At 62.0% G+C, this 20684-nt stretch overlaps 2 protein-coding genes across 10 annotated transcripts; one reads left to right on the top strand and one right to left on the bottom strand.

Annotated features, from left to right (window-relative positions):
• Nucleotides 1-498: 498 nt before the first annotated feature.
• On the top strand, nt 499-13456 carry SNPH (syntaphilin; the record flags this gene model as incomplete). 7 transcript variants are annotated; one of them, XM_080404289.1, is made up of 6 exons in its annotated part: nt 499-902; nt 1066-1114; nt 8913-8995; nt 9862-9963; nt 11492-11641; nt 12319-13456. In XM_080404289.1, the coding sequence occupies 6 exons, from the start codon at nt 499-501 to the stop codon at nt 13454-13456; spliced, it is 1926 nt and encodes a 641-aa protein (XP_080260415.1). The 7 variants fall into 7 exon arrangements, with proteins under 7 accessions (XP_080260415.1, XP_080260414.1, XP_080260416.1 ...); XM_080404288.1 differs by having other exon boundaries at nt 9763-9963; XM_080404290.1 differs by lacking the exon at nt 9862-9963.
• Nucleotides 13457-15418: 1962 nt separating this feature from the next.
• Nucleotides 15419-20591, bottom strand: SDCBP2 (syndecan binding protein 2). Of its 3 annotated transcripts, none has more exons than XM_080404362.1 (8): nt 17679-20591; nt 17438-17552; nt 17132-17235; nt 16793-16954; nt 16110-16285; nt 15865-16036; nt 15650-15741; nt 15419-15542 (listed from the first exon to the last, which is right to left on the bottom strand). In XM_080404362.1, exons 1-8 carry the CDS (start codon nt 17730-17732, stop codon nt 15488-15490), a joined length of 930 nt encoding a protein of 309 aa, XP_080260488.1. In that variant the 5' UTR covers nt 17733-20591; the 3' UTR covers nt 15419-15487. The 3 variants fall into 3 exon arrangements, with proteins under 3 accessions (XP_080260488.1, XP_080260487.1, XP_080260486.1); XM_080404361.1 differs by having other exon boundaries at nt 17477-17552; XM_080404360.1 differs by lacking the exons at nt 17438-17552; nt 17679-20591 and having other exon boundaries at nt 15650-16036; nt 17132-17381.
• Nucleotides 20592-20684: the final 93 nt, after the last annotated feature.

The raw sequence follows: 20684 nt of genomic DNA, 5'->3' as shown, positions 1-20684 counted from the left end.
GGATGGAGCTGAGGCCCCGGCTGTGCCACGTGGACCACAGTCGAGTCACTGGGCAGCTCCCAGCGGGTGCCCAGCAGCCTTGCCCTAGGTGTTTGCTCATTAAAGAATTTGGAAAGGTTAGGCTGGATGGCCACAGCGAGTAACGTGTAGGTAGCACCATGAGTAACCAGGCCATGCCTGGGAGCTCGGATGTGCTGTGCCAGCGCTTACCAGCACGATTCTGCACCAAGCAAGTGTGTGGGGGGGGGGGGGCACTGGGCACACAGTGCCCACGCCATGTGCCAGCCCTGCAGCTCGGCGTTGCTGATGCCCGCGGCTCCCCAGCCCCGCCGCGGCCGCTGGACTGACCCGCCGGTGTTTCAGGGGGGATTTGCCGTTCGTTTCTGTATTTATTTCACTTGATGAAAGTGCGTCATTAATTAAACCGCACGGATGCCCTCAGAATTGGACCAGTTAGATGCAAATTAAGATGGTGGGGAAACTCCAAGGGCCAGGTGGATGCAGGGATGCAGCATGGGGCTGCCCCGGGCCTCTCCCACCTTCGGCGTCTTCCTCCCCCTCCCCCCACCCCCCTCCCCCCCTCGGGGTTACACGGGGAGAGGAGCCAAGCACGACCCGCCGCCGGCCGCCCCAGGCGCGGGGGGGCTCCGCCGCCGCGGAGGGACCGGCTTTTGGGTTTTTTTGGAGGGCGCTGCGCCTCGGCAGGGAGGAGTTGCCATAGAAACGGGGGGAAACCCGGCGGGGGGGGGGGGGCACCCGCGCCGCCGTCGCTTTAAGAGCGCAGGGGAGGGAGGCAAATTACGCAGCTGCAAGGCACATCCCTCCCTGCCTCCATCCCTGCCTCCCTCCCTCCCTCCCTCCATCCCTCCATCCCTCCGCCGCACCCATGGAGGCCAGCGCAGGTGATGGAGGCGGGGGAGGCCGCGGGGTTGGGGGGGGGAGTCGGGCCGGGCCGGGCCGGGGCCGGGGGGAGAGGGGGGTTACGGCACGGCACCGCGCTCCGCACTGCGCTGCCCACCCCGCGCAGCCGCCGCTCACCGCCGCTCTCTCTCCCTTCCCCGCCAGGTCGCTGAGCCCCCCCCGGCGCTGCCGCCCCGGACCTCGGCGGGGCCCCGCGCAGGTGAGCGGGGCGGGGGGCGGGCGGGGGGCAGCGGGGCCCCGCGGCCGCGGTGACTCATCCCTTTCTGGCTGCAGCCTGCGGGGGGGGGGGTACCGCACGGGGCTGCCAGCTCATCGGGTGTGGGGGCCACGGGGCAGGGGGTGCGTGGGGCGGGTCATGCATCGGGCCCGCAGCACACCCTCATTGCATGCACTAGACCCCCACGGCATGCACCAGACCCACGTCACACCCACCAGACCCCCATGGCATGCACCAGATGCCCATGGCATGCACTGGGCCCACGTCACACCCACCAGACTTGCAGCACATGCACCAGACCCCCATGGCATGCGTTGGACCCTCGTCACGCCTGCCAGACCCACAGCACACACACTGGGCCTGCACTGCATGCACCGGCCCCCCATGGCATGCACCAGACCTACATCTTATGTACCTGGACCCACACTGCATGCAACTGGACCCACATCACACCTATCTGTCCTGCATCACAAGCACTGGACCCATATTACATGCACTAGACCCACACAGCACGCATCGGACACACACCATGCTCACACAGACCAGCAGTGCACTGACTGGACCCTCCCTGCATGCACCAGACCCACATCACGTGCACCAGACCCTCCCTGCATGCACCAGACCCACATCTGCTCGTACAGCACCAGATGTGTCTCCAGCACCATAGGACACTGCAGGAGCCGGAGCGGCTGTGCAATTGAGATTTTATTATTTAATGCCTTGATGCTCCATCTCTGAAGGGACGCAGAAAACACATGAGCTGATTGATGAGCCGGGTGCTCTTTTTCTCTCCTCCCTACAAGGTCAGTGCTGCCTGGCTGTCGCACAGAAACCCGCTGCTGTGCATTTCTTGTGCTTATGAAGGAGCGGTGTGCCCACCCTCTCTGGGCAGTGGGTACATTGTGCCGTGACCTTGTGCAAGAAGGTGCAATTCCTGGTTTCTGGGGCTGTGGAGGTCCCTGGCTGGGGGGTCAGGAGGGGGCAATGCCGATGCTGGCACCTCGGCAGTGTTGCAGTGGGTTGAGGCAGGAGATCTGGCGTGGTGTTAAAGTAGGCCATTCCAGCGGTGCAGGGACCTGGGGCTAATCCTCCGTGACCGCCGTCTTTCCTAGCCCTCGCTCAAGGTGGTTAGGGGAGACCTGCTTCTGCTGCACCGGAACCGTGTGGAGGGCGAGACTAGCTGTTGTGTTGGAATCAGGATTTGCCTTCCATGTTTTTGCCTTTGTATCCTGAAGGAGTGGGCTCTTCCTTCTGCTTACCAGTCCTCAGTCAGCTCCTGAGCAGAGCTCCTGCACAGAAGGGGCTGTGCAGTGTGATCTCACCTGCATCCCCCACCTGCCCCCCTGCCCAGCCCTGGGGATGGCCGTAGGGTTTCATCCTGGTACCCAGCTCCGGCTTACAGCAACTGCTGCTGCTGCAGCATTTGTCACAGAGCTCTTTGCCCTTTGCCTCCAGAGGCCTCAGCAAGAGACCAGCCTGTTCCCTCTGGTCAGGCACCTTATTTTTAGCTAATGAGGGCCAGGGCTTGCCACCTCCCCGCTTGGTGCTGCAGCCAGGTCAGCTGGAAAAGTGATGAGCTGCATAACCCGATCTTTTCGAATGGTCTCTATTTCCCTGTAATCTCTGGGTGTCGACTCAGCATTTTATAACAAACGAGAATAAAAGGAGATGCTCCTGTGTTTCGTTACGTGATACAACTCTTAGCGAAATTGATTTTTCTGGTGGTGTTGCATAAACATCCCGTGCGTTTTGTCCCCGCTGTTGCCCGAGCGCTCTGCTCTGGCAGGAACTGGAGCATCTCCCTCTATCCAGGACCCAGGTGAAGCTCTGCCTGCTTTGGGATGAGCTCGTCTCTACTGGAGCAGGGAACAGAGTTTCCCAACCCCTGGAGATCTCACCGCTCCCTTGGAAACTCCCAAGCAGGAGCAAAGCAGCCCTTGTCTCCCAAAAAATCCCCTGTGGCAGAAGGAGGAGCACAAACATGGTCACCACTGTGTGCCAGGCAGTCGGCATTTGCCTCCAGCAGCTCGGATGGTGCCTGCAGTGCTGACCCCCTCCTTCGCTGGACTTCTGCCGACCTCGGCCCCGGCTGCCAGATCCTGCTCCTTCCCACCACCACCCAACTGCATCCCAGTTCCTTTTGAAACTGATCCTGGCATTGCCGCTGTTTTGGGGACGCAGCGCTCTGTCCCAAATCCGGTTGCTGGTTGTTTGCCATGTTCAGCACTTTGCTTATTTTTAGTGTGAGGAACAGCAGGGCCCATGTCAGAAAGGCAGAGAGGTCTCCTCGGGAGCTCTTTTTGTTTCCTGGGAAAACAAAGCTGTCATTTCCCTCCCCCTGTTGCTCTCTGCTTTTAATCTTGTTAGTACTGGAAGGCTGAAAATCTCCCGGCCGCCCCCAGCCCCGTGGGGAGGGACCTGCAGGGGAGGCATGGTTCTTCTCCCAAGATTTCTGCAGAATCTGGTAAAGCTGCTCTTAGATGCTTGGGCTTGGTGCCACCATTGCAAAATGCTCCTAACACGGGATGCGTCAAGGAAAACACAGGAATCCGGCAGCAGGCAGGGTGATGGGAACTCCGACAAAAGAAGCAGTGAGCGAGAAATCTGGGAAATGCAGCAGCTGCTGGCCCCGGGTGTCTGCGTGCCGAGGGCTGGGGCTGCCACGTGAGCCGCCTGCTCTTGCACCTTCTCTGCATGTTCCTGGTGGGGCCGGGACAAGCCAGTGGGGCAGCTCAGGCTGGTGCTGCAGCCGGCTCCTGCTCAACCCTGCAGGAGTCGAGCCAAGGGAGATGCCTTGGGAGCTCACAGGGGTGAACTTGAGAGCTTGTAGTTGTCAAAGCCCTGGAGGAACAAGCTGAGGACTCATCAGAGGATTCACTCAGCTGATGGCGAGGGTCTCTCCAGGGGTCCCATGGCCACATTTCCCATGTAGAAAGCTTCTAGGAGGGGTGATCCCTGCCTGACCCCCTCTGTCCGTCACTGGCACGGCCAGGGGATCCAGCATGGAGTGAACAAGCGGCGGCATTCAAGCCACGGAGGCATCTTTATGGGGCAGTGATCCCAAAATGATGGCTGAGCTGCTCTTCTTGGGGAAATTCTCTGGGGCACCAGGCTGAACCTCGGGGTGCTCTGCTGGCACTCTCACCGCTCTGCCATTGCTCTGCCACCGCTCTGCCACCCATCGCACTTTGCATCACCATCGTGGCATGATCTGTGGGTCATCAGTGCCCCAGGTCCCCTCTGCGGCTGGCAGGAGCTAGGACCCACTGGGGCATGCAGCTCGGGTCCACCCAGAGCCCCATGGTGTCACCCACGCCAGGCCAGTGACAGTGAGGGGCTCTGGGCCCCAGGGGACATGCTGGGGTTCTAGCTGGGAGATGGCTGAATGACCTGTGCTGGCGGGGAGGGGACACATGCTGTGCTGGGGTGGCCGGTGCTGGGATGGCCAGTGCTGGGTGTGGGGAGCAGTGGCTGCCTGAGCCCTGCCGGGGGCTGGGTGCTGCTGACCACAGCAGGTGCCGAAGGTGCTTGGAGCAGTTGCAGCACAACATGCCAGTGAGGGGGGATCCATCTCCCACCCCTGGGGGTGAGAGGCTCTCATACCCAGTTGTGCTCCATCCCACCCTGCGTGGGGTATCAGCTTTTCGTGATGAGCTTTTCAGGGACCACTGCTTTTATTTAGCACGAATTCCCCGGGCTAATTCTGTTGCACAGAATAAGTGCTGTTTTGTGCTGCTGTTTCTAAACGAGCTGCCTTTCTGTTCCACTGTGGGCTGGGAGATTCACAGGGAGTTTTGCTGTCGGTGGCTCCAGGAGAGAGTGTTAGACCTTGTGCTGAGCAGCGTTCATCCTGCCCATCCGCCCAAGCTGCATTCTGGGCTGGTTTGCAGGACGCTGAGACACATGTAGATGGTTTGCAGCGCGATCTCTGGATCTGGTGTGAGTTTGATTGTCAGACCTTGGACTGTTCCACTGTCCCCAGGCAGTGAGCGTGGCTGCAGACGTGCTGTGCTGAGCAGGGTCCCACTGGTCACCCCAGCACGGGGACGAGCCAGTACTCCCCGAATCGCCCTAACCCCACTCCTGGTGCCAGCACACTCGCACTGGCAATGCCTGTTGAAATCTATAATTCCAAGGCTGGGCTGCACTAAGGAGCTGGGGCTGCACGTCTCGGTGGGGTCATGGTGTGGAGATGAGGTCTTTGGCTGCGGGGATCAGTGGTTGGTGTGGCTGGGCTCAGCGCCAGGTTCTGAGGCCAGGTTAGAGCTGCCTCTCTGCAGCCTGTGCTGCAGACACATCCTCTCTTCTGGGGCACAAGCTGGTTCTGTCAGCTCTGTAAGAATCAATCCACAAGCAAGGGATTCTGCCGCATTTGTGTTCTGCAAAGGTGGTCCCCGTATTCCTCATTCTGCAACGATTAAAATGAAGTGCAGAGGAAATCCATTCCCCACGCTGGCTGTCAGCTGGGCATCTCCGCTGGCACATGGGACCTGGCTTTATCTCATCCCTCCTTTGCATGACTTGGGGTTTGCAGAGCCAGGGTTGCTGGCAGTGGCATGTGTTCCTCCAGGCCTGCAGGTTTTGTTTCCCACTGCTGAGGCTCCCAATGTTTGGTTTTGAGGTTTTGTCCCCCAAGCTGCCTTCCCGTGTGGGGCCAGCGTGCAGGGCCAGCCACAGGCAGCTCTGCTGGCCCCATCCCCAGTGCTTCTGACACAGAGCAATGAGCCAGCCCACCCTCTGCCCTGGCTTGGGCTGCTTTCCACCCCCATGTTTTTACGAGATTTCTTCTCTGCTTTCCCTTGCAACTTTGCTCTCACTCCTGCCGCAAGCCCCATCTATTAGATGGTTTTTAGATTTTAGTGAGACTTGCTCTTGTTTCCTGGCCCTTGCAGCGGCCATCGTCTTCCTTGCTGGAGGGTGTGCAGTGCGCCTGGGGACACGGTTATTCACCTTTGAATGCTTTTCATTTGCTCTTCCTGTGTTTTTCCTAATGCCTAATCAATGAACAGCCGCGGCAGCGAGCTGGAGCCTCCACAAGTGCCAGGTGTTGCAGGGAGGTGAGGGCTGGGCTGGCGTGGGTCCCAGGGGGGGCAGGGGCATCCCCTCTGCAAATCCCTGGAAAAGCAGAGGTCTTCACTGCTTCTCACTTTCTCGCATTTCAAATGTGGTAAGATAATCTTGGATTTCCTCTTGCTTTCATGGCAAGGCTCTCTTTGCTCATCCTGGTCCATGGGATAATGGTAATTCTGACTGCAAATGAGTAATTCCCTCTGCCTTCAGACACCAAGTAGCCATGTACCGTGGGAATGGCGTGTTTTCAGCTTTGGTGCTAAAAGTGTGCCCAATCTGCCTGTTCTTGGCAGCCTGGGGGCACGGTGGGGTTTTGGGGAGACCGAAATGGCCCGTTGCTTCTTTGGGAATAAAGACAGGGACAATTTATTACCAGTGACTGAATTCAAGCCTGCTTGTTGAAGCTGCCCTAGGGCAGCCTGGTGAGGCAAAGCTGCTTCCCGGCTGGGAGGGAATGGACAGCCCAGCACCTTTGTGAGATGGGGACCCAGGCAGGGTGCAGGATGATGCTTCCCCCTCCATGGGGTTTTGGTGCCTGCTGGCAGACCTAGGCCAGGCTCCCTGCGGCAGCAGCACGGAGCTGCTCTGAGTTTCTCACCCCTTAAGTCTGTCAGTGCCACGAGAGCCATTGAGCCCCAGCGTGGGTGCCAGGTGAGTCTGCAGCAGTGGGAGGAAGAGGAACAACAACTGAGCTCCCCACGTGCAAGGCTGACTCCAGGCTTCCCCACAGAGCTGTTCCCAGTGCGGGTGTTGGTGGCAGGCACCTGGGGTGCAGTGTGGGGCACTGGCAGGAGCCCACAGCGTGGTACCAGCCAGTGTGCTGGGCACACACGTGCCATCTGCGGTGCTGGCACTTGCCTGGTGCTGCATGTTAGTGGAGTGCAGAGGGACCCCTGAGTTCATACATACACCATCTTGGCGTATGGGTAACTTTGCTGTGACCAGGGAAGAGCAGGAGGCAGCGGCGATGCCGGGTACTGCTGCCCTGCATTGAGCCAGGGCTTGGGGCTGTGAGGAGCTAACTCCCATGGCCGCAAATCTCCCGAAAGCCCTGCCTGAGAGCTGCCTGGGGAGCACCCTGCAGCATGAGAAGCGAGGGACCGGCTGTGCGGGCAAGAGCCCGGCTGTGCCGCAGCCCTGCATCCTGGAGGATGCGTCCGCCGGCGCCGGGGCCACGCTCGGCTCTCACTCTGGATGCTGATTCACGCTGCTGCATTAGCAAAGCCCGCAGCCACCCAGCCATGCATGCTGTAGAACCAGGAGTGGTTTTCTGGCAGGGCAGAGCGCTGCCTCCCCCTGCCTAGGTCCTCCCCTGGTAAATCCATCCTGGAGGGGAGCAGCAGGACCCCCAAATCCTGGTCACTGTGTCCCTGGGGTGCTGGCACCCCCCTGGCATGGGGCACTGTGCCTGCTGGGGCTGGGGGCTCACTGTGGCTGCACATCACTGTCTCCTCTGCTCCAGCTCTCGGGGGTCTTCGGTGCCCTGGTCTGGGGATCAGGGAGCGCCAGATCCTGGGCAGAAGAGAGGCCCAGGCTGGCTGCTGTGGGCTTTGAGCATTGGGCAGGAGTTAGCCTAGAAAAAACAACCCTGGGGTGGCAAATACCAAAGAGTACATCGGGGTGAGCTGGCTGTGCTCCCTCCTCTCCTGCCTCCCCCTCTTGTCCCACTCCTCGCACTCCCCTGGACTGGGGCCAAGCAGCACTTAGAGTTTCCGACTGCCCGTCGATTATCAGCTGGCCGGTCCCATCGCTTACATTGCTCTGGGCTGGAACTGCCAAAATCTGGGACAAATACCAGCATTGTGAATCAGCTTGGGGATGGGGGGGGCCCCACACGGTGCTCCCAGCCTGGCTGGTCCCCAGCAGCCTCTGAGCACAGTGAGGCATCAGCAGTGCCATGGGATGCTCAATGGGCTGGATGTGCTGAGCAGGTCCTTTCCATAGCTCCCCTCTGCTGCAGCACATCACATCCCTGCATGTGCCCGAGGTGCTGCCTCCTTGAGCAGCTCCCGCTGGTCGCTGCGAGCCTCTGGATCTGGCCTATTTATTTACAGGAAAACGGGCTGTGTGTTTCCCGAGGGATTAGCTGCTGCTGCCGCATCACACAGGGATCTGTGCTTCCTTACCTGATTGCACTGGCGAATGGGTGATTCGGACTTAGTTAAGAAAAAGCGGGCGCCCAGCCCGCTGCGGGGACAGCTGCCTGCCTGGGTGGAAATTCGGTGAGGTCCCGGGCTGGGTGTCAGTGCCCTTGTCCCATCTCTGCCCCGAGTAATGCCACCGCTGCAGGCACACTGGTCCCTGTGGCAGACCTCCTTTCCCTGGCAGGGATGGGGACCTGGGGTCAGGGGAAAGCTTGTCCCGTGTCTGGAGGCTGGTGGGAAGGGGGCTTCAGCCCATGGGCAGGTACCTGCTATGCTTCTGTTTTGCCTTAGAAATGAAGCAACCCTGTGCCTCCCACATGCCCTGCCAGGGTGGCACCCTGGACATGCAGCATCCCGGCGTTCCTGGGCCGTGGAGCAGACAGGGAGCACAGTCCAGCTGTGCAGGGGATACCGTCTGCATCTGTCCCTGTACGGGTAGCCCTGGGGACTGAACTGATGCTCTGGTGCAGGGGCTGACCCCTGTGCCAGCACTTTGCATGGTTACTGTCTCACTGGGGCCGTTTCCCTGCCTTCACCTCCTCTCTCTGTTGCATTTAACCCGCAGTTCCCTTGTGCCCAGGACCTGTGGCACCGCAGCAATGTCTCTGCCGGGCAGCAGACGCTCGTCCACCGGATCACGGAGGTGAATATGCTTCGGCCTCTGGCCCCTGGGACTGGGCACTGGCACCTGCCTGGCACTTCTCCTGGCTGGCAGCAGGGAGGGAACGATCCCCACCTACACCACGAGCTGCCACTTTGCAGCACGAACCCCCCGCCCAGCTCTTCGGGGGTTGCATGTCGCCGCCCGTTGCACAGCACTTCCCCATCTGTGCATGCAGCCCCTCGAGCGCTGCACCCCCCATCCCTCTCTGTCCGTCTCTGCTGCAGCTGGGACCGACCCTTCTGCCCGTCCGGGCAAAGGCAGGTGGTGGCTGAGGACCCTGGCAGCAGTGTGAGGGCACTGGGTTTTGGGGGGTGAAGCTGGGAGGTGTGTTAGCCCTTGGAAAGCCTCTTCTTGAGCTGCAGTGATGAAGAGCAAGAGGGAATAAAGAGAGAAAAAAAGCATTTATTCCCCTTCAACTGTCTCCATGGCCTGGGCTGCCGTTATTTAGGTACTGGCTGCCACCGGCAGCGTGGGCAGAGAGAGAAGGCAGATCTGACCTGGCAGCAGGCAGCGGGGTGGCTTGAGCTCTGCCAGGGCCATGCTCCTGGGAGGCTCCCAAGGGGCTCCTCATCCTTGGGGTGCAGGGATGCTGTGCCAGCGTCCGGGGGATGCCACGCTGGGTGGGGAGTGGGTGGGCAGTCCACCCCCAGCCCTGCCTTGTGCCCGTCGCCATGTCTGTGCCATTTTGATCCCTGCTGTTTGTTTTGTCCTTTTGTCTTGTGTGTTCTCGGTGTGGTGGTTGGCAGTCGCGGGTTTTATGGACGGAGTGGCTTTGCCTCCTTCTTTAAGTCTTCAGCGCCCTCAGCCACTCGGCCTGAGACACAGCCTCTTCTCCCTGCCTCCAGGCGCCCCTCGCCCCCCGGGAGGGACACCTACGGCACCTCCTCGCTGAGCAGCAGCAGCAATTCTGGCTCCTGCAAGGGCAGCGACAGCAGCCCCACCCCAAGGTAACCCATCACCCGTGGCCCCAGGGCAGCTGCCGGGTGCCCCCGGGCAGCAGGGGAGCAGTGCCCGTGCTGCCGGTGCTGGTGCCCGGCGGGGACAGGAGTGCAGGGGCCGGTGGAGTGAGGCTGTGCGCTGGGGGAGCCAGAGCTGGCGGAGCCGCTGCTGTGTCTCGCAAAGACCCCCACCATCCTCCTTCAAACCTCTCTGCCGCCATTGTTGTGTCTTCTACCTCCCTGTCCCCCCGCCTGCCAGCCTGGTACCCCATCCCCTTCCCTCTGTCCTGCCATGGCTGTGGCTTGCACGCTGCTCGCATCCCTCCTGCTGCTCCTGCTCTCTGAGGAGCACCTGGGTCCTTCAGGGCCAAAGGCACAGTGGACAAGAGCTTGATTTCCATCCCCTCGTGCTGCCCGGCAGAAGTCTGGCGAGGGCTGGCAGCAGCCTGGCTTCTCAGCGGGGAGCTCCCAGTGTGCTCGGGGCATAAACAGCCGGGCACTGAGCTGTGCCAGCCTGTGCCAGCGTTCTGGGCTGCTGGTGTACTGCTCCAGGGAGTGAGGCTGGTCCCCAGGCTGGGCTGCTTCCTCCCACCCCCAGCCACCTTCCAGCCCCAGAGCTGGCATCAGATCTGGGAGGATATGAGGGGCCTGAGGGTAACCTTGTGCCCAGAGCCTGTGCACACCGCAGCAGGGAGTGGTGGCCATCCTGCTGCCGTGGGGTGTTGCAAGGCCACGGGTCTGCCTGGCTGCTCCTAACATGATCCTTATGTCTCTGGCCGAAGGCTGCTGGGCTGCCTGCCAGCATGCATGGGGGCTGTCACACACAGAGAGAACGTGCCACCCTGCTGCGATGCACGGCGGATTTGGTCCACCCTGCTGCAATGCAGGAGCATCTCGCGCTGCGCCCAGTTCTCTGTGTGCCTCCAGCCTAGGCATGCAGCCCTGTCCCTGGCCAGCTCCTGTTCTCCAGGCTGCCCTGGGCTTTGGGCCAGAGATGTCACCTCATCCACCCTGGTGGCAGCACAAGGAGGGTGCGGACATGCTGCTGGCCCCGTCTGGAGCAGGTGCCAGATGCTCCACAGCTTGCTGTCCAAGGGCAGGACAGCTGCCAGCTCCAGACCTGCTCCATCCCAAACCCTCCCATCACCCACTTCTGCTTCCATCTCTGATGGGGCTGATCCCACCCTGGGGTCTCCATCCACCTCTGTCATTCCCTGGAAAGCTTGCTCTGGGCACACAGAGACCTTGGTGCCCACCTGCTCCCAGTTCTGCTCATGTGCCCGCCACCCTGGCAAAACCTGCAGCTCTGCAGAGGGCTGCGTGGCTGTGGGAAGCACCAGCGGGTTCAGGCTGCACCCACTGTCCTGCCAGTGGCACAGCACCCTCAGACACCCACCTTGCACCTCCTGCCTTGCAGGGCTACTTTGGGATGTGCTATGGAGCTGCACCCTGAGAGCAAGCATCTCCCCTGGGGCCCCTCTGCTGAGCTGGTGCCAGCGCTGGCACTGGCGGATGGGTGACATCTGTGTCCCTGCAGGCGCTCGTCCAAGTACAACCTCTGCAGCGACAACCATGGGATAAAGCCACCGACGCCGGAGCAGTACCTGACACCCCTGCAGCAGAAGGAGGTCTGCATCAGACACCTGAAGGCTCGCCTGAAGGACACACAGGAGCGGCTGCAGGACAGGTGAGCATAGGAACAGTGGGCACAGACCCCCGGCACGGGAGCCGCTGGGAAGGGTCCCGGCACCAGCCATCGGCACCTGCAGTGGCAGCTCCTGTGTGGGACTGGTCCTTCTGGGGGCTCTCAGTGCCCAGCACTGCACCTCGTCCTTGGGCTGATGCCCAGGCACCAGGTTCACAGTTTTACAGTGGCATTGCAGGCATGTGGGCATCTGGCATTGCTGCCTGTCTAACCAGGGAGCCGCGGATTTTGGGGCTGTGGAGCCTGTACATCCCACCTGTGGTGGCTGTGTTCTCCCCTGCGCCCCCGCTTAAGTCTCTGCCACGCTTTTTCTGAATTTCAGCGTCAGAGGGTGGCTAATCCCCATCTGCTCCTCTTGGGCTTAGGCACGTCCTCGCCGACATGCCAGCTGCCATGCGCCCGCTCAGGGCACCTGCCCATCCCCACGCAGCCCTCGGGAGACCTGGGCTCTGCAGCCCCTCCGGGAGAAGGCTGAGCATCACTCCCGAGGGTCCCTGAACGTTGCTCCCAAGGGTCCCCGAGCCACTGGATCCATCCCTGGGTCCCAGCCACAAGTGTTACTGGGTGATCTGGCTCCAACTCAGTGCCAGGCACATGAGGACATGGCTGGTCCCGCAGCCTTCTCAGTGCTGTGGCGGTGCCCTCCTCGTCTCTCACAGGGATGCTGAGATTGAGGACCTGAAGACGCAGCTGTCACGGATGCAGGAGGACTGGATCGAGGAGGAGTGCCACCGCGTGGAGGCCCAGCTGGCACTGAAGGAGGCCCGCAAGGAGATCAAGCAGCTGAAGCAGGTCATCGACACGGTGAAGAACAACCTGCTGGAGAAGGACAAGGGGCTCCAGAAGTATTTTGTGGACATCAACATCCAGAACAAGAAGCTGGAGACACTGCTGCACAGCATGGAGGTGGCGCAGAACGGGGCACTGAAGGAGGAGGGGACTGGCGAGTCAGCCGGGGGGTCCCCAGCCCGATCCCTCACCCGCAGCTCTACCTACACCAAGCTGAGTGACCAGGGGGCTGGGGACCGCAACGTGGGGGGCTCACAGACCATCTCGCTGGACGAGGGGGCCGACAGCGGCTTCGTGGGGGTGGAGGAGGCTCCCTGCCACACGGACCCGCTGGAGGTGGGGGACGAGCCTGGCACCCGCTTGCCCCCCAGCTCCACCTACGAGAAGCTGCTGGGGCTGCGGGGCGGCGTGGAGGCCGGGGTGCAAGCCAGCTGCATGCAGGAGCGGGCCATCCAGACAGACTTCGTGCCCTGCCAGCCTGACCTGGACACCATCCTGGAGAAGGTGATGAAGTCCCAGGCTTGCAGCTTAGGCAGCCCCACCTCAGCCTGGGTCTCTGAAATGGAAGACGTGATGCCCGGCCCCGAGCTCTCCAACCCCACCGGGGCCATGGACCTGCTGGCAGCCGAGCCCGACACTGCAACGGTGGGTGCTGGGGCTGAGGGGGGTGCCCCCTGCAACCCAGCGGTGCGGCAGCCCCCCAGCGCCAGCCCCTCGGTGGCCATCGCCTGCGTGGCAGAGGAGGAGACGATGGAGGCGTCCGGCTGCGAGGCCGCCCCCTCCAAGAGCTATTGGAGCCGCCACTTCATCGTGGATCTGCTGGCAGTGGTGGTGCCGGCGGTGCCCACGGTGGCCTGGCTGTGCCGCTCGCAGCGCCGGCAGGGCCAGCCCATCTACAACATCAGCTCACTGCTGCGGGGCTGCTGCACCGTGGCCCTCCATTCCATCCGCAGGATGGGCTGTCGCCCTGTCGCCAGCCACGGCCCTGGGGGCAGCACCCAGCCCTGACACCCCCAGACACCCCCCGCCCACCCCCACAGACCCGACTGCTGATTGTAAAGCCCCGGCGTGTCCCTGTTCTCCTGGGGTCCTTCGTCGGCTCTGGCTCATTACGCAGCCCCGGGGTGGGGGTGGGAGAGGGCCGGGGGGGGGGCTGTGGGTGCATTGGGGTGTGCTGCCCCCTGTCCCCCGGCTCCTTTGTCCTGGAGGAGGGAAAGGACTGTTGCTGGAAGAGAGGTGCCAAGCGGCGGTGCAGGACAAGGCACCGAGCACCACGATGGACGCCCCTGCCCCGCCGCTGCCGCGGTGCCTCTGGCTGAGCCCTTCACTGCACTGGCTTTTGGCTGCCCTTGCCCTGCCACAGGTGGGAGATGGCGAGGGGCCGCCTGGCTGGGCGAGGGGAGCAGCGAGACTCCCTGGGTGCATTTCTTGCTCCAGGTTGCACTGCGACAGCAAAGCCTGGCTGTGGGCAGGAGGACAGGGGGAACCCGCCTGGATGCAGGGACCAGCTCTGGAGCGGGATGGGTGGCAGTGGGAGCCCATGGGGCACTTTTGCCTGGGCCTGCTGACCTGCTTTGGTGTCTGTCCTCCTCTCTCTGGTGGGATGAGGCCCTGGCCGGATCCTGCTCGGCCCCTCTTCAAGCCATCCATTGCTTGGGAAATGTGTCCCCCCATGGGGATGGACCCAGGCTGCAGCTCCTGCACCCCCGAGCGAGGCAGAGTGGCCCCCGAGGAAGCCTTGGTCCATCCTCCCTTTGCTTTGCACTATATTCACTTTTTCTTTCGGTACAGACTGAACCCCGGTTGTTGGGGCCGCGGCAGCAGCGAATGGGGTGGGAAACCCCCAGCCCTGGCTCTGGCTGCCATGGAGCGGGGCTAGGGGTTCTCGCGGCTTTGGCAGCGCGATGCTGGTGATGCCGATGGTCCCACCCTGTGCTGGAGTTCGAGGATGCCTTTGCGGGAGGCAGCGAGGGGGTGCGGGCAGGGCCACGCAGGCAGAGCCAAGCGCCTTTGCCTGCACTGGCCGAGCCAAATCCCAGTTTTGCTGGTGGCCTCTGGAAAATTGCCTTTTTTTTTTTTTTTTTTTTGAGAAACAAAGACAGCAAGGATTGCTCAGCAGGGGCTGGCGAGACGCGAGACTTGGGACTCCCCTGGGTGCGCAGCGCTCCCACCCCCACGAATGTCTGTGGCTTCTTCGTGACTTGAACTAACAGTGTTTCCCCCTCACCCAAGCCCACTCCACCACCCACGGGTGCCCCACCAGCCAGGTGCCCTGGGAGCCGGCGATGCTCCACGCGCTGGCATCCAGCAGTCCCTGGAGGGGCACACGCCGTGTCCTGCCTGCCCTGGTCTTCCCCACATCCCCCGTCCAGCGGCTGGAGCGTGGGGCAGGGGCTCTGCCCGTGCTGGGGGGCTGCGGAGGCAGCGGCAGCCGCTGGCACAGCATCAGGTGCCGGGTGAAATACTGGGGGAGAACCGGTGGCCAGGCAGCTGGGGCGGCCGATGTAAGTGGAGCTAGGATATACGCCTCTTGTGCAATGTATTTGTGGATCTGTGTACACGTCTGTTAGACTATCCAAAGCTTTGCCAAGAAATAAATGTAACGATTATATTTGAAAGACAAATCTATATAATATATTTTTTAAATACAGAACTGAAAAAGCTGTAACCCCCCTTTTCTTGTTTCCCCTGTCCTGTACTCGCTGTCTGTGGTGGATGTAATAAATGTCACTGGGTCTGTGTCTGCTTTGGCTGGAGCCAGCCTTTGGCGTCTGCCCCAAGGGGGGCTGGCCTGAGCGGGGACACAGGGGGACGTGAGGACCCCAGGACAGGGGGAGGGCACATGCCCCATCCCTGCTGAGGAGGAGGAGGAGGGGGACAGCCCAGGCCGGCAGTTCCCCCACACCACCCAGCAGCCACCAGCCTCTGTAGGGATGAGGGGGTTTGTGCTAAAACAGCTGCTTTCGGGGATGCTGCAGGGGTACTTCAGCAGCCCCTTCGTGCTTCCAGCGTCAGCTCCCCAGGACAGCAGCGATCACATCAGAGGTCAGGGATGGAGTGGTCCATGGCTGACTTCACCAGCCCCGCCGAGAGCCTGAGCACAGGGATGGGTGTTCAGTGGGGTGAGCTTGGGGAGCTCTTTGGGGGGCCCCGGGGGGCCCCAGCAGGGTGGGGGCGAGCACCATGGCCCTGCATTCTCACCGTTTGACCATGTGCTCATAGATCACTGTGGGGATGATGGTCAGCGTGACCACGTTCCCAGCCCCTGCCAGCACCTCCGTGAGCTGCTTGTCCTGTGGGAGAGAGCGGGTGGGTCCCATGGGGCACCCAGCTCTGCCCACTGCCCTGCGGCAGCCCCTCACAGCTCCCCAGTGGGATCCGGGCACGTTCCACACTGGGCTGTGCACAGCCCCTACCTTCATGCCGATGACGTTCTGGCCATTCACCTCGCAGATGCAGTGGTGGGTGAGGAGGCCATTGCGGGCAGCAGAGCTGTCCTTGGCCAGTGACACAATCTTCCCCTTCTTGACCACGATGCCGATGTGGCCAGTGCTGTCCTTATGCACAGTGACGGTGCGCTGGAAAGGCCTGCGGGGAGAGCGTGATCAGCATCAGCACCACCACCGGCGCTGCTGCCGGCACTGCCTGCCTGCCCGCTCACCTGTCCCGCACCACCATGACGATTTTCTCGGGGGATGCCTTCTTCAGCGCCCGCTGCGCCTTGTCACTGCTCCAGCCCGTGCAGTTCTTGCCATCAATCTGCAGGATCTGGTCCCCGAAGCGCAGCCCCACCAGCGCCGCCGGCGAGTTGGCCTTCACCAGCTGCACAAAGATGCCCTGGGGACACGGGGGGAGCGATGGCATGGTGCTGCCATGGGGACTCAGTGGCTGTGCCATGCCATGTATCATGCTATGCCATGCCATGCTGCAGCCTGCTGTGGGGCAGTGTGGCATGCTGTGCCATTTAATGCCACACATTGCCACACCATGATGCACCGTGCCATGTCATGCTGCGCTGTACTGTCGTGCTTGTGCTGTGCTGTGCTCTGCCCTGCCATGCAACATCATGCCATGCTGCACTGTGCCCTGCCATGGTGCACCACACCGATCCATGCCATGTCATGCCGTGGTGCACCATGCTGTTCTGTTCCATGCCAAACTATGGTGCATCATGCCATGCTATGCCATGCCATGCCATGCCATGGTGCACCACGCTGTTCTGTGCCATGCCATGCCATGGTGCACCATGCCGTTCCATTCCGTGCCGTGCCACGGTGCACCATGCTGTGCTGTGCCATGCGGTGCTGCACCATGCACAGCCCCACGCCAGTGCAGCCCTCTCACCTGGTCGACGTTTTTCAGCTGCAGCCCCGTCTTGCCCCGCTCGTCCTTGCAGAGGTGGATCTCCCGCACACCTGGCTTGATCTCTGCGCGACGCAGCCCCGCATTGTTCCCACTCAGAGGGGCGACCAGCTGGCCCGGAGAGGGCCCGGCAGGGGTCAGTGCCTGCGATGGAGCTGGGGGTCAGCGGGGGTACAGGGGCCTGTGCACACCAGCCCTTGGGGGGATGCTGCATTCCTTCCCCAGGCAGGATGCGGCCCTGGAGGGACGCCCACCAGCAGGGGTGCTGTGGCATGGGGACCCCACGCAGGGCAGGAGTGAGCTTCCAGCCTGGACACCTACAGTGCTGCTTTCCGGGAGCAGGTTCTTCTGGATCTCTTCGCTGGAGAGAGCGAGCCCCATGTAGTTCTCCAGCTCAGCCAGGTTGGGGTACAGCACGGGCGGCCCTGTGGCACACACCAAGGGCAGCCTCAGCTCGTGGGGTCCCCAGCCCACAGCCATTGCCTCTTCCCTGGGAGCCTCTCAGGAGCCATGGGCCAGCCGAGAGAAACCCTCACAATTCCCATCCTCTACCCATGCACCATGCTGTGGGGGGGCCTCAGCTGAGCCCCCCTGCACGGTGAGCATTGCTGCCCCCCACCCTCAGACAGCTCCTTGATGGGGGGAGCTGATTGCAACCGACTTTACCGGTGCCTGAGACGAGCTTTGGCTTCTCTGTGACCACCGTCGTGGCAGGGGTCTTCACGCCAGCAGCGGCCTGCGCCTGCCAAGGGATAGGATTTGCTCAAGGCTGTGCCCCCCAGCCCTGGGGACCCCCTGAGGGCAGGACCTCACAGGGACCCATCACGGTTTTTTCACCCTACCATAACACTGCTCTGCCAACACTGACCTGCAAGATCTGGTGGCCCTTCATGTCCTCCAGGGATGGGTAGAGTGTTGCCATTGCTGCTGCTGCCACAGCCGTGCCTGGGGACCGGGACGGGTGGTTCAGGAATGGGGCACCTCTCCCCGAGCATCCCTCCTGGCCCGCGTGCCTGGCTCCGCGTGCCGGAGATGGGCTGTCACCCCAGGGCCTCCAGCGTGACTCATGGCTGTGTCACCAGAGCCACCACCTCTGCCACTTCCCAGCAGTGGGGACACAAGCAGCAGTTTTCCAGGCACAGGTACCCTGAGCATCGCTTGGCTGGTAGTGGGTCCTGCTCCCCCTACCAACCTGCCCAGTGGGGCCATTCCAGCATCACCCAGACACAGGAGTGGGATGTCCCATGGGAACTGTCCCTCTGACTGCTTCTCACAGTCCCCTGTGCCCCCCCCCCCCATCAGTCCCCTTTGCCCCCAGTGCTCCTGTGCCACCCAGCCCTGCCCCACAGCGTTGCGTGCCCCAAAACACATCATCCAGAACTCAGGGTGTAGGAGCCAAATCTGGACCCAGCTCTGAGCCCCATGGGAGCCAGGCAGGATCCCCCATGCAGCCCTGGGACCGCAGCAGCATTCTCAGACAGGCGAGACCCCCAGAGCCCAACCCTGGCACCCCTGAACTCACCTGTCAACAGATCCCAGCTCCCTGTGCCACCCTCTGCCCAGCCCTGGGCTTTTATTGCCCAGCCCAGCCCAGGGAGGGGCCAGGCAGCCTCAGCTGACTGTCACCCCTGCCAGGTAGGGCACAGGTGAGGAAGAGGAAGGTGAAGCCAAAGCTGCACAGGGCTCTGACACTGCAGGGATGGGGACAGGGATGGGGATGGCTTTCTGTGGCTTTGGCATCCTGGGGGAGCAGGGATAATGCTGTGCCCCCCCACTAGCCACCACAGCAGCCCCCTCTCCCACAGCATCACCACTCATGCTGCCACCAGCACATGGCTTGGCCCCACCGCAGCCCTTATGCCCCAGCCCAGTGCCCCAAACTGGGGGCCAAGGGTGCTGCCAGGGGTGGTGGTGAAGTGGGGTGCCCCACTATGAGCAGCCCTGTGTGGGCGGCTGGCTCCCGCTGACATCTCGCTGCCCAGGCACGTGGGGCTGACGCAGCCATGATGGGGATGCAGTGTCCTGCATCCTTCCAGTCATCACTGGTGGCCCCGGGGCATGTGCCAGGTGTGACAGCCCCATGGGAGTCCTGCACCGCAGGTGGAAAACCTGAGCGAGCATGGAGCTCACCTGAGTCAGGGCATGGGGCAGACGTCGGCATCCCACTGCCATGGGACATCGCTGCATCACCCTGGGATCCAGCCTTCCAGCACCCACCTGTGACATCCTGCTGCTGGCACCAGGGATGCCATGGGCCACCGCGTCCCCAGGAACTGGGCAATGGGTTCCTCAGGCACCCAGCCAGGCTCGGAGCCAGTGGCACTAGCCCAGGACTTGCCAGCATGAGGCCAGCCCCACCACAGAGCAGCAGCTGGGCACATCCCAGCTCCCCGTGCCTCCGTTCCCATGTGCCAGGCCAGGAAGCATTCCATTTTCTGGGTTTATTTTTAGCCCAGTGGTGCCCGGCTGCCTCAGCCAGCCTGGGACGAGAGCAGCCCGACCACTGATGAACACAGCCAGGAGCAGGGAGACATCCTACAGCAGCCAGAGAAGGATGCTTCCCAGGGGATCTGTGCCTGCTCCAAAGTTCTCATCTCTGCCAAACCGGAGCTGGAAGGACCCACACCCCATCTGCACCCATGGGTGCTGCAGGAGCTGGCGCGGGAGGCTGTGTGCTGAGGGCAGGGGCAGCTGCTGGCCCAAGGGCACCAGGCTCCCCCAGCCCCGGCTTACCCCCAGGCAAAAGCCACGGCACTGCCTGGCACTGGTTAATAATTAAAGGAAAAAAGCTTTGCAGGAAGAGAAATCCAAGCTCGCCTTGAGCTTCCGCCTGGAAGTGGTTACAGTGAAGGGCAGAGCAGGACGCTGGTACCCTGGCAGCTCCCCATTCGGCTTAATTGAGGAGCAATTAAGGGTAGCACTAATATCTGCACCGCTTGGCCCCAATCCCACACGAGCCTGTGCAAGCATCTGTGTTCCTGCACGCAGTCCAGCAGCAGGGCTGCTCCTGCCCCACGGCCGCGGCTCCCTCCAGCACCTTCCCCAGCCTCCCCAGGGCCCCATTAAACACAAACTTTGCTCCCAGCAAACCGCTCAAGAGCTGGGACTTGCTGCGTTATCAATCACAGCCACGTTATCGATCATGGCCATGTAATCAATGGTGGCAAATGGAGCAAAGGCCGTTTGCAGAGGAGCTGGGTGCAGTGCCCCAGCAGCACTGATGCTGTGAACCCATGCAATGTTCACCAGCCACGGCCAGCAAACATCTGAGCTGCAGCAGGGAAGCCCAGAAGCGGGGAGCTCGGGGAGCCCCGCCGAGCAGGCATACTGGGGGGTCACTAAAAAAGGCACTGAAAAAACCCCAAGAGGCTCTTCAGGTCTGTGGGGCTCCGACCTGCAAATGCTGGCTGCTGGATGTGCCGTGCCACCCATTGCAACGTCCAGGCTCTGAACAGGACCAAAATGAACACAGGGAGATGGATCGACACGTGTGTCTGGAGCTGGAGAGACCCTGGGAACGCACATCCGTCCACCCTTCACGCTCCCAAGTCCAGGCTGAGTCACAGCCGCAACGGTGAGAGGCTGTGAGGGCAACACTTAATAGGTTATGGTAAGGCAATTAATTATGCAAATTCCAGCAGGCCACCATCACCTCCCCACAGAGCCCAGCCAGCCCCAGGCATCCCTCCGTGCTCCCAGGGCCAAGCAGCCGAGCCTCACGCCAAAGCAAGCCAGCACAGCCAGAGGCTGGCCCTTCTGCTGCCGCAGCATCGTATAAGCCCAGCATGGAACCCCGGCACGGCACCCCTGGCACCCCGCGAGCCCGGCATGGCACCCCTGGCACCCCGCGAGCCTGGCCTGGCACCCGCTGTGC

Source organism: Falco punctatus (genome assembly GCF_963210335.1).
Source record: "Falco punctatus genome assembly, chromosome: 10".
In the NCBI taxonomy this organism is placed as follows: Eukaryota; Metazoa; Chordata; class Aves; order Falconiformes; family Falconidae; genus Falco; species Falco punctatus.
The sequence above is the reverse complement of the archived record's forward strand: the minus strand, read 5'-3'. Positions and strand labels throughout refer to the sequence as shown.

Excerpts from the sequence above, each read along its gene's own strand:
- SDCBP2 (XM_080404360.1), bottom strand. The coding sequence starts at position 17,290 with ATGGCTGTGGGCTGGGGACCCCACGAGCTGAGGCTGCCCTTGGTGTGT. Across the intron at positions 16,955-17,131 it reads TGCTCCCGGAAAGCAGCACT|GCACTGACCCCTGCCGGGCC; the intron begins GTAGGTGTCCAG and ends GCTCCATCGCAG. Across the intron at positions 15,543-15,649 it reads TATGAGCACATGGTCAAACG|GCTCTCGGCGGGGCTGGTGA; the intron begins GTGAGAATGCAG and ends CCCTGTGCTCAG.